The sequence below is a fragment of the Cataglyphis hispanica genome, chromosome 23, assembly GCF_021464435.1.
Source record: "Cataglyphis hispanica isolate Lineage 1 chromosome 23, ULB_Chis1_1.0, whole genome shotgun sequence".
Lineage (NCBI taxonomy): Eukaryota > Metazoa > Arthropoda > Insecta > Hymenoptera > Formicidae > Cataglyphis > Cataglyphis hispanica.
In genome coordinates, this window is record NC_065976.1 from 3,691,667 (window position 1) to 3,703,758 (window position 12,092).

Sequence of the window (12,092 nt, forward strand, 5' to 3'; positions counted from 1 at the left end):
ATCGCGCCGACGAACTTTGCCACGCGCGATTACTCTTTGTTACTCCCCTTCGCAACCACCCCATGAAAACTCTCTCCGCGAAAACACGTTGGAGACAGCCGTCCGACGGTAACCACGACGGCACTACGCAGTCGGAGAGAAGTTTTTATCACTCGTATCCTTGCGAAGGGCTATCCGACAAATTAAATTCCTCGCAACTATGCGGAATAATGTAATTGTCCTGTTGCCTTTGAAACAATACCGGCGGGCGCGATTTGCAGCGGTGAATATATATGACAATTCTTTTTCCTTTTTCACTGCGAATATAAGAATCGTTAAATGAAAGAATTGAAGAATGCAGTCACAACAATCAAAGGTCCGTTCATTCCTTTCTTTAAGAAATTTAAAAAAAAAATTAATCTTAAAGAGAAGAGAAAAAAAGAGAGAAATTAAAAAAAAACCGTCGATTAAACTCTTTTTGAGTTAAAAAAAAAAATGAATTAAGACATTTTTTAAAACTTTATAAATTCGATAATAATCAAGCCACTTTTCTTCTCGGCCGTCAAACTGTTGTTTATTTCTGAAATTTGTCGATACGATCGATAGAGCTCTTTGTAATTCCAATGATAAATAATAGCTGGAAAGAGACAGACAAGTGTATAACGCGAAACCGGCGAGCAGTGGCGCAATGCGAAACCCGAGTAAAAAAATGGAAAACGATCTTGCCACTTCAATTTCACGGTACATACGTTAAAGTGTAATTTTTTAACACGCCTCGCCGTGTCGGAAATTCCCTGTGAAAAGTTTCGCCGCAAATACGCCGCGGATCCCCCTTTTGTTACAGCCATTTCGCCGCTTCGCCAAAAATTTGCCCTCCTTTCCTGCCATTTCTTATTCGCGCCGCGCGAAAGAAGCAAACTGTTAGTCGTGTACAAAGGAAAGTTCCTACGCTACTTTTCCTCCTATTTTGCATATAGAGGTAGAGTTTACGCAAAGGATGGGAGGGAGAAAGAGGAGAGATATACTCTCGCCTACCAGATTAAATTAGACCTCCCCCATTCCGTGCATCTCGAGTGCCGACTGCTTGACCCACCCGCGAATCCTTTCCCCGATCTCTGCGAGATAATTCAATTCGATGCCCCGAATCGCGTTGTGTGACTACCTCGCCGTTACATTAGCGGAAGTGGCCGCTGTTATCCGCTTGCACCTAGCGGGCTCGAAGAACGTGGTAGATGCGTGACGCCGATAAGACGTGTAATTAGTAGCGGCGTGAGCATTATACTGATATCGCGGAAAGTGACGCGAAGAATTTCTCTTTAATCGCGATATTATCTCGACATTATTCTCTGAGTCGCGAAGGCAAATTTGGATTATAAGTATCTCTAACATTCCACAAATCTTCCCAAATTAACGATGAAAAATTACTCAATAATATAATTTTAATATTTAAATAATCAATAGTAATTTTTCATAACTTTTAAAATTTTTTACGTATACACTTTTGACGGATCTATTGTGCGCGAGACAAATGAAAGATTTTCGAAAAAATTTCAGCAAAAATTCGCTCAATTATTTCGTAGAGATAACGCGAGAATTAAAGAGAGATGCATGAGAATTTTTCGTTGACGGAAGTAATTTTTCACTAATTTGCGTAATGTATAAGCCGGTACATACGGTCAGTTAAACATCGGTCAAATTGGAGTATATTTTTCTGATGAATTTCATCAAGTATTTTTATCATATGTAATTACATTTGTCTGTAACGAGATCGAGGACAATGACGAATTATTATTAGCATTTATGAAAAATGAATGAAGCGATGCTATACGATAAAGTTTGATCGATGGAACATTACGTTAATGGATATAGTGGTTGCTTTCAAAGCGAGTGTATAATGTAGCGGCATTATTTCTCGTTTGATCAAGGGTATCAAAGTTAATAGAGGTAATCTTCGCGCTATTCCGTCGGATTCTTTTTGCCGATCAATAGCAACATGACAGCTGCATATTTGTCTACTGCTGAAAGTTTCGAGTTAGTAACACTTGTTAACGGCGAGCACGTATTAATGCTACGAGCTGAACACTGTTCAAGCCACGATACAGTATCAAAGGAAGAGTGGCGCGTAGTTTGCGTAGTGGAACGCGAGCTCGTATAATTTCCCTTTAATCCCTTAAACACGATAGCGGATGAATACTAAACACACTCAATTAAAGCCGCCCGTTCGCGAAAACTTTCGAAATTGGTTGAAAGTAACTCACCCTCAATGGTAGCGCTGTTCGGCGTGTCTCCAGAATTAAAGAGGTCATCTGAAACAGAAGTTGGAAGTTTATCAGCTGCGGTGATCACTCCTTGGTAGAGATGGATATTGAGCATGAATTAATTAACGGCTACTTGCAAAACACTTCATTTGATTAAACTTGCGCTCTTGGCGAAAGCGGCCATTATTTCGCGATCGCAGATGCCCGAGCGACTCTGTTCTCATCGAGAACTCCTAATAAGTAAAGTAATTCAGTTTGTAATTACGTCCTCCGTAATGATCAGCGACATAAATGCGATTTAGACCTATTAAAATAACAAATCGCATATCATGCAGCGAAGTAATTGGTATTAATTCAAAGATGAATTCTCATAAGAGATTGCATTAATCAATTAATCAAAATTGCAAAATCATTTAATAATGAATAAAGAGTAATGGAATTATAAGAAAAATGAAAAAAGAAAAGATATTAATATGCCCAAAGTAAATTGAAATGTAGAATAAAAATTAATACAGAGAAAAAGACAAATTTAATTGTGTATGTGAGTGTATTGAAAATAATCATTTATATATTTAACTCTAGAATTCTAATGTCAAAATATACTTGCGCCAAGATATATCGATATATATTTAAATTGATTTATTGTTAGACATTATTGCATCTTTTGACGCTGCATTTAGTTCGATAAAAAGAAATAATGCCTAAAAGTTTATGGCACCTCAGAACCTGAAAATATTCCTCGCCAAGAAAGTATTTCACGCTCGTTTTTCCTCGACCGTATTTATGCACTGATAAATGACTCGGCCAGCTCTATAAATGTCCTCGCCTTATTAAATATCGTCGCCATTACGGACACCACCGACGCGTTATAGATTATGAATTTGCTTAGGGGTGAGCAATTCAATATTTCGCGCGACCACGAACGTTTGTTATACAAATATCCGAATGGCTTGCCGCCGGGCAGTTAATATGGCGAGTAAATTTTGCACAACATCGACGCGAGTGTTCCGGCCAAATATCGGATTACCCAAAAGTGCAAGCAAATCCGCGAAATAATCTTGCTCGCTATGATATTTAGCCCGCCGTAACTGCTCTTTTTCTTAATCAACCATTGTGACAAACATTAAATCGACGCTGACAATTTTCCTTAGAAATTTATAACACTCTTATGACACATTCTTCTTTCTTTCCGTTCTTCTTACATTGATCGTATTTTATATATTTATTTGTAGATACATTTGTGTATGTAAATTATAAAAAGAATATTCAATAATACAAAAAAGTTCAATTATTTAGAAAAATGCAGTATTTCTGTAACTTGAAATTTTCATCTGAAAACTAAATTTGCCATAACGAACTGAATGCAAAATGTTTCTATTATAGAAACTGGTGCATCTTTATATAAATTGCAAAATTATTAAAATCATAAATTTGAATTTATCATTAATCTTAGTCTGCTTTTTTTTAAACTACGCCCACATTTACGTTATTTCAGGTTACTTTAATAGATTACAAAATACGATCACATATATATATATATATATATATATATATATATATATATATATATATACGCACACAACATAACAAGAAAGTGTCAGCTAATATTGTCCTGTTTTCTACAAGTTGTTTACGTTAAGATTACTCACACGCGTCGATGTTGCTAATTATACTTGTATCGTGTGCTGATTTTACTATATATTCTCGCACGTGTCACTAATTTGTAAACGAGAAGCTCTAACGAAATAGCTCTAACGATCTCATCTTTGTTTCCAAAATAACTTTGTAATTTATCTTACGGTGGCTGCTCTCGAGGATCTCCCCCGGGGATTAAGTTGAATCAATAGGTCGTTTGTGTAATGACCCAATTATTAAGTTAAAGTGCGCTAAACATCCTAAGACACTGCGCGACCAAACTGATATCCGTATAAAAAAATATCGCACATCCATTCCTCGCAATTAAATCGTCAAGCGGACACGACGTCTGACATTTTTTGATTGGACTTGACCGCGTATGAAAATGATTGGTGATACGTCACTCCATCACGTCTGACCTCGTGTTTATATCGACACGATTGCGTGGTCTAATGTCTAAACCAGGCTGGGATCGTTTTCTCACGATCGTGCGACTCTAGTGACCGAAAACTCGGTCAAATAAAGATAGATGTATCATGTCCCTAAAGAATATCTAATAATAGGTATTCCAAGCAGGCTGTTTTTAGTTCACTAACATATCCCAGAAATCCGTATATCAGAAATCCATGAGCTTATCATAAGAAGAAAATTCTGAGAAAGTAATTTCACATCGTGATTCGATTCATCTGCAAGAATCACCGCAAATATAACCGTATTTTCTGAACAAAATCAATTCTCTCTGTATACTCGTATACCTTTTGACTTGCATACTTAATTCGTTCTCTTTTTTCTCTCCCCTTCCTTTTCTTCTAATAAATTAGAGAACTGTTATACGTATAACACTGATTTTTTTTTTTTTTAATTTTTGTATCAAATTTGCATCGATTGTCGGAATACTTGTGTCACGCTATTCTTAGTCGTCGCTTTGAATATATCATAAAGATTATTTTACATAACGCAAAGAAGAATTTGCGCGCAAAATCAACCGTGGCCGGGCTTTCTCAAAGAAAGCGTTGGCGCGCCCTTCGAAATTCTACACGTAGTAAAGTAAAGATCCAAAGGTTTTTCTTAAGACCTTGCCGAGCCAGCCACTTCTGACACAATATGACTTTGCGTTGTTTCGCTATACTACGAGAGAGTAAAAAGCGATTGGATTCAAGACGTGAGAGGAGTATCTATGAACGAAGACGAAGCTACAAAATTGCCACGGGTATAAAGGATCGAGGGATGTCCCGGAATGTTTCATAAACGCTTTCCTTCAATGTTACGTTCTTCGACATATGGCGAACGGACCAAAATATATTTCGTGTCCGGAAATGAAGCAGTGAAGCGATAAAATGCACCTTTGCATTCTCGCCGCGTGAGAAAGAAAACTGCTTCTGCTTTCTTTTTTTTTTTTTTTAAGTATTAAAATAATCTCAATCGTGTTTTCTTTCTCCGAAAGAAATGAAAAAGGCTAAATCACAGAGTATGTGTAAATTGTTTTTACTGTTAAAAATAAAAAAATATATTAATTTTTAACTCGATATCACTTTAACGAGATATCATTAGTTTTATAGATAAAATGAAAGGGCGTGTGTAAGAGTTTATTAATGATTTTGGATACTAAAATTATAAAGTTCAAAATATCTCTTCGCTATTATTTTCGTTCTAATAAATTGTAAGAAAAAACAACTCGTGCGTAACAGCCATTGTTTAAAGTTTAATGTATAGAAAACCAATTAAAGCTTTTTCTGTTTTAAAGAATGAATAATAATTACCTACAGTGTTTCACCGTATTCTCGACGATACGTAAAATCCTTTTGCTGTTTTAGTAATTAGAGATTTAACTTATTAACCAGATGCTTTGAACGTTCCCGACATCGCCACCCGCAAAGTGAAAATCCACTCGAACGAATTCTTGTCATGTGGCGCTAATTTACGCTCGCTAAGCATCAGCAAAGTTTTATTAGTTCTCGCAATGCGATTTGCAATTTGCTTCATATTCCGTAAATTAGCGCGTCGAATAAGTTTGCCATGGGGACGCCCGAACGGCTAGAGTTGCTTAGGCCACGATATAAAATGAATCGGGCATAATGGCCTAACAGCAACTGAAATTGAAGGTGTTGCAAAGTCGATGTCGACGTCAAACTTCTAACCGAGCGTAAATTCGCGTCATACGCGTTATTAAACGAATTAATTTCTGCTAATGACAGGTCGGCCTCGGCAACGACCAATTTTAGCAACATATGTATATATATATATATATATATATATATACATATATATATACACATACATGTACACGTAGACACATTACATCGAAGGCAGCTTCATTATGAACCCATTGTTACTCGCAGATTCTAACGAATGAATAAGAGATGTTTGCGGAACATTTGCTGAATATAAATCAACTTGTTAATCATTTCTGGAAGCGTATTATTATTATTGTGTTTATTATAATAACAATATGCAAAAAATTATATTTAAAAAATACATATATATATATATATATATATATATATATATATTGTTTAATTTTAAACGATAAAAGTATTAAAAAAAAATTTTTTGTTGATACTTGTGCAAAACTGTTTACACAAATCAATACTTTCGTAAAAAAAAAGTTTTTTTTTTATAAAGAGAAAGAGAGAGAAGGAAGCTTTGATGTCTCTATTGATAAAATAATAGACTTTTATTTCCGCAAAAATTAGAAAGACTCAAAGGATAAAATTATTTTTTAATTGCTTTTATTTTCGCTTTTCACAATTTTCTTTATTTTTGAAAACTAGTGCACTTAAGGAAATTCAAATTTAGTAAGGAAAAGCAATAATTAAATTATTTTAACAAGTTATTATAATAATATCTGACTATATATTTATCTTATTTTTCTGGAATAAATTCACATGCGGAAAAATTACCGTTCTACTAAAGTATTTTATCGATATAATAATAATAGAAACGTAATATGTGGCTTGATCATGTACGAACATACACACGCATCTGTTATTGCCTCTGTGATATTTCACGCTTTTCCCTCTAAATGTATTGCATTTACGCAGTATAATATGTCCGCTATAAGAATCAATGATTTTTTTTTTATTTCGGTCAGAGAACAATATCGGGCATTGCACTCAATTAACCGGAAAATAATTACTTTCAATGAGGTTCAATGCAATTCGCGGCACGTTTCAGACAGCAGTTTATTTCATTGCGAGAGGCGATATCGCCAAAATATTTCTATTCAAATCCATTTTATGTATCAGATGACGTCTATTGTAAAAATACTTGCAAAAATCGTGAAATATTAATCATGAAAAATAATTATTATTTAACGTGCGAAGCAATAAAGCAAACTTTTATGTCGATTAAATATCAAGTAGACGTGAGTTTGACGATTTTCCATTTTAATTAAATACAATCGCTCTAATATTTATTTTTAATCTTAAAAGTTTTCTTTTCTTTTTGATAATTAAGTACGTAATAATTTTAGCACGTTACAATAATTAAGACAAATTCCCTTAAGTGGCGAGAAATAAAAAATCGCGACAATAATTACTGCAATAATTACTGTCATACAATCAATGATTATTTATTAATTTAAATTTAACGCGCGCCTGTTGAAATGTAGAATAAAGTATATTGCGCGACAATTCATGATTCTAATTTAGAAAGTGCCATTCGCGTATGCCTCGGTACACCGAAACGAACTCGGTTCGCTGCTTCCTTTGTTCGTCTTTTGGACTTAGGTATTTTACTCGTGTACTTAACTCACCCGGCAAAGGAACAATCCGTCTGCCCTTATAGAACGTACGCGATTAAACTTTTCTCAACGAATCGAATTTAACTTTCTGCGCCGGTCGGGGTAACTACTTTTGTTACTCGCTCGCCAACAACCTCGTTACACGTTGAACACCGCACTGTGCCGAGATGGACTTCTGGAAGTTGCACTCGAAGGGAGAACGAGTTAACTATTGATTCTCAGCAGCTAGATGAGAGCTCTAATCATAACTGTTATGGAGTCGTTTGTACACATAGTTCATTTCTTTCGAAATGAACAAAACTATCCATCGGAAAATAAAAAGAATCGAATATACGCCTGACAATCGTTTGCTATATGCTATACGTCAAATACAATATATATATTAATGCAATACATATACGTAAAGTACAAATCCAAAATATAATTACACTTCCAATGAAATAATATACAGATGAATAATCTATTTTTGATTATTAATTTAATAATATTTGTGATGCCAATATTAATTATTTCCCGATGATAAATATATTGATGTTACCAATTTAAGAGACTACAAATATATTCGTTAATTCAAGAAATTTAATATTAATAATATAATTGAATGATGCGGGCGCGAAAAATAATTGACTACGTAAAAAAGTTCAATTAATTCTTATAAGATGAATGACGTTTCTAGAACTCGTGTTGTATAATAAATTGAGAAATCTATAAAAAAAAAAAAGTCATTCCAAGTAACACAATCTTCTCCCTCACGTGGTTGTTTTTATGCGTTCTAATCAGAAACGACAGAGCCGATAATGAAGGAACGAATGAACGTGGCGCGCTCCTAGCTATGTCCTTTTCTCATCACCGCTATACCGTCTGTATCCCCTTCAGTCTGGCTTTCCCATTTTTCTTAGCCGTTGTCCTCACCTTCATCACTATTTGTGTTTTCTTTTCATTAACACCGAGCCGTCGTTTGCACGCCCGACATAGTTTCGCGCGTATTTCATTCGTCTCGCTACTGTTTCTCTTTTTCATCCGCGCTCGGACGTTGTCTGCTCGCTGACGAGAGGAAAGACGACAGCACAAAGGCAGCGAAAAGGCACGTTCCTCTGTAGTAACAATCGATGATAAAAATACAACGATTAATATCGGACAATAAGACTACATAGTCCGCATATTGATTATGAATTCTCAACTCCTTTCTTCCTAATCGCGACCAACCTTTCATATTTTATTTGTAGCACACAAAAACAATAAACAATAAAATCCATCTCCCAAGTAGATAAGTCAAGCTTCAATTAAACGTTTTTAAAAAGTGATGTCATGCAAGAAATATTCGTAAAAAAAAAAGAAGAGACAAAGTTCTCTCTTAACAAATATAATCTGTACTAAAATAAAAAATTATCAATAACGAAATAAATAACCGATCATAATTATTTGCCGTAATTAAAGAAACGCGTCAATAGAATCGCGATGTGTGTTCAATAAATCGTTCGCGATATGTTAAAAGCGACAGCAGTTCGAGTTTAAAACAGGCGGCTAACTTTTGTTCACGAGCTGGATAAATGTTTACTTGATAATAATATTCATGAAAATTTTATTTGGTTATTACAAGCGGTGGTACAAGATATATATATATATATATATATTCACACACGGCGCAATGCGTGAACGATCTCTATCTCTGACTCATTCGGAAATCACAACGACAATGACATTTCGTAATATAAATTCCTTGACACGTCGTCGCCCTTCCCTTTTACGCGAAATCGATTTTGTCTCTGTCACATGAGCGATTTTTATCGCAAGATGCGGTGCTCGATACAGATAGATAAACAACATGATGGAGCAAACGGCAACTTTGTGGCAATATTCTGAGAGAGGGAAAGCATAATGGCAAATAAACATTGACCTTTGCATATTGTACATTGACATAACTCACGAGCGACGTTTGCCGAGGATATTTTCGATCAGTTCATGAATTTATCAATACGATATGAATACTGTCCATTCAGGAGGAGGAACAAGGGCCGAGGAATTTATGCGGTCGCGGATACTTGAGAACACGGTAAACACCGGATGTACAGACCGCCATCGTTTTCCCCGGCGCAATAATCGAGGAAATGGATGATGACTATAAAACATTTTCTCCGTTTTCAGAAGCATGAAGCCTTCGCCTATGAGATCCAATTATAGTAGTCACTTTTTTACGATTCTATAAAAAAAAAAGAGGCTAAAATTTTTATCACTTCCATCGCATAATTATAAACGTAAAAGTTGAGATATCAAATTTTTATCTTTACCGATATATAAAATTATTCCGTCTAATAGCTGAATCATCAATCTCCGCGGCTTCCAAAGGGACGCAATGGATCGGAACGAATCGTTACGCGCGATATACACACAAACTCTCACCCATTACACAAGCCCTCCCCGTGATACCGACGCAGAGGGGGATAATTAAAATTGATAACTCCGCGTTACACGCACATTACGAGCCATTCCCTTCCGATACATGCATGTAATTCACGCCCCATTTGACGAATCGGGCGTGAAATTAATTTAGCCATTAGTGCGCTTTGACGCGCATTATTATCGCGCCGCCGCCGCCGCAGCGTCCGCTCGCCTCTCGCGGATCGCATCTCGCGTGCACGCGCGCGCCAGACCCCAGCATCACCGTGTATCACGCGGCGTACATCTCTCGCAGCATATGGAATGAATGCGTCCTACCGTAAGCAATTTTCGCCTCCAAATTGAGCTTGCACTCGTGCCGCGTCGTGTACATGTAGGGCCGCGGCTCACCCGGGCACCACGGCACCGACGGACCGCAAACGCATTTGCCGGCGGTCGCTGCATTTCCGGTCTCGGCCGCCGCGGTTCCCTCGCCGACCAGGTTGCAGCCGGGACCCGACATCATCGGCCCGTGCGGACAATGCCTCCTCCATCTGCCCGGGATCTCTGCAAAATTTAATCACACCGGATAGCACCGTGAATATAAATTCATTTTTTTTTTTTGGGATTGTTGTTAAACTTGAATCGCTTTATTTTTAATGTGTGTATATTTTAATTAGAAATTATAAATTCTATTATTTGGGTTTCTGTATTTTTGGTACCAATCTATTGATATATCTGGCTACATGGACGAGTCAAAGAAGCGGATCGGAATTTTGATGTGAGAGAAAAGATGATTAAAAATAAATAAAGAAAATTAACAGGATTTTAATTATTATTGCTATTGCATTATTGATTTTAATTATTAATATTGACAGAAATAATTTTTAATAAATTAATTTGAAACGTACATAAAATATAATTTGAAATCGTAGAAACCGACGAATAAAACATTGCGCGATCGTTCTGTGCCAATTAAATCGAAATAATTAATTAATATGCAATAGTGACTATGCAACTTTATTATTTATTAGACAATGGCTCATCCATCTGCCCGATATCTTTGAAAAATTTAATCACACCGAATAGCATATGAATGTAGATTCTTCATTTTTCTTTCTTAATTCTCGGACTAAATCGCTTTATTTTTACGTGTGTGTGTGTATATTTTAATTATAAATTACAAACTCTATTGTTTGGGTTTCTATATTTTCGGGATCAATCTATTGATATATCTGACTACATGGACAAGCAAAAAAGAGGATCAAAATCTCGATACGAGAGAGAAGATAATTAAAAACAAATAAAAAAAGATTAACATGATTTTGATTATTATTGCTATTGCATTATTGATATTTTAATTATTAATATTTACAGGAATAATTGTAATAAATTAATTTGAAACATTCGTAAACTTGAGATCGTAGAAATCGACGGATAAAACATCGCGCGATCGTTTTGTGCCGACTAAATCGATCTTATTAATTAATGTGCAACAGTGACTGTGCAACTTTATTATCGGCCTATGCTATCGCATAACTTCTCTTTTCGCGCGCGATTAAATCTTGACGAACGACGTGATTTTCGGCATGCGTAAGTGAAGATATAAACAACGTGTTTACGCGCGATGTTTGTTATCGGCGCGTATAAGCGCGTTTATCGCGGAATGCCAAACGATCGAATTAATTTCACATCATGATAGCGTGATGCACTGTCATCGGCAGATTATTATTGCGCGCATCAAACGGTGAAATTGAAAAACCGGCATCGATCGCCGATGAATAATACTCGAAATATTTGCATAACATTGATTGGCGCGAGAGCCACGTCTCGTCCAGAAAAAAAAATCCTCTTCGCCTACGTTATACACCGCGTTGTATATTATAGTTCATGATTTATATAACTACGCGAGCAATTGCGAGAGAGAAATTTTACGCAACATGAGCGAAGCAATGTGTGCGAGTTTATATATATATAGGAATTTGTAAAGCACAATAACGCGGGAAAAATTCCTTAATCATTTGAGCATTCGTGACGAATTGGTCGGTGGAGCAAATGGAGCATCGATATAACGGCGCAATTACAAGATCGTCAACATCACC

The 12,092-nt window shown here is 36.0% G+C and overlaps 1 protein-coding gene across 4 annotated transcripts in view; it reads right to left on the reverse strand.

The window, feature by feature from the left end:
• LOC126857815 (cysteine-rich motor neuron 1 protein-like) overlaps positions 1 to 12,092 on the reverse strand; it is a 263,792-nt gene that overhangs the window by 213,431 nt on the left and 38,269 nt on the right. For all 4 annotated transcript variants that reach the window (XM_050607586.1, XM_050607588.1, XM_050607585.1 and 1 more), the window contains exons 3-4: positions 10,330 to 10,557; positions 2,238 to 2,285 (exon numbers count right to left, since the gene is read on the reverse strand). In XM_050607586.1, coding sequence (XP_050463543.1) covers positions 2,238 to 2,285; positions 10,330 to 10,557 — 276 coding nt within the window. The remainder of the gene's footprint in view (positions 1 to 2,237; positions 2,286 to 10,329; positions 10,558 to 12,092) is intronic.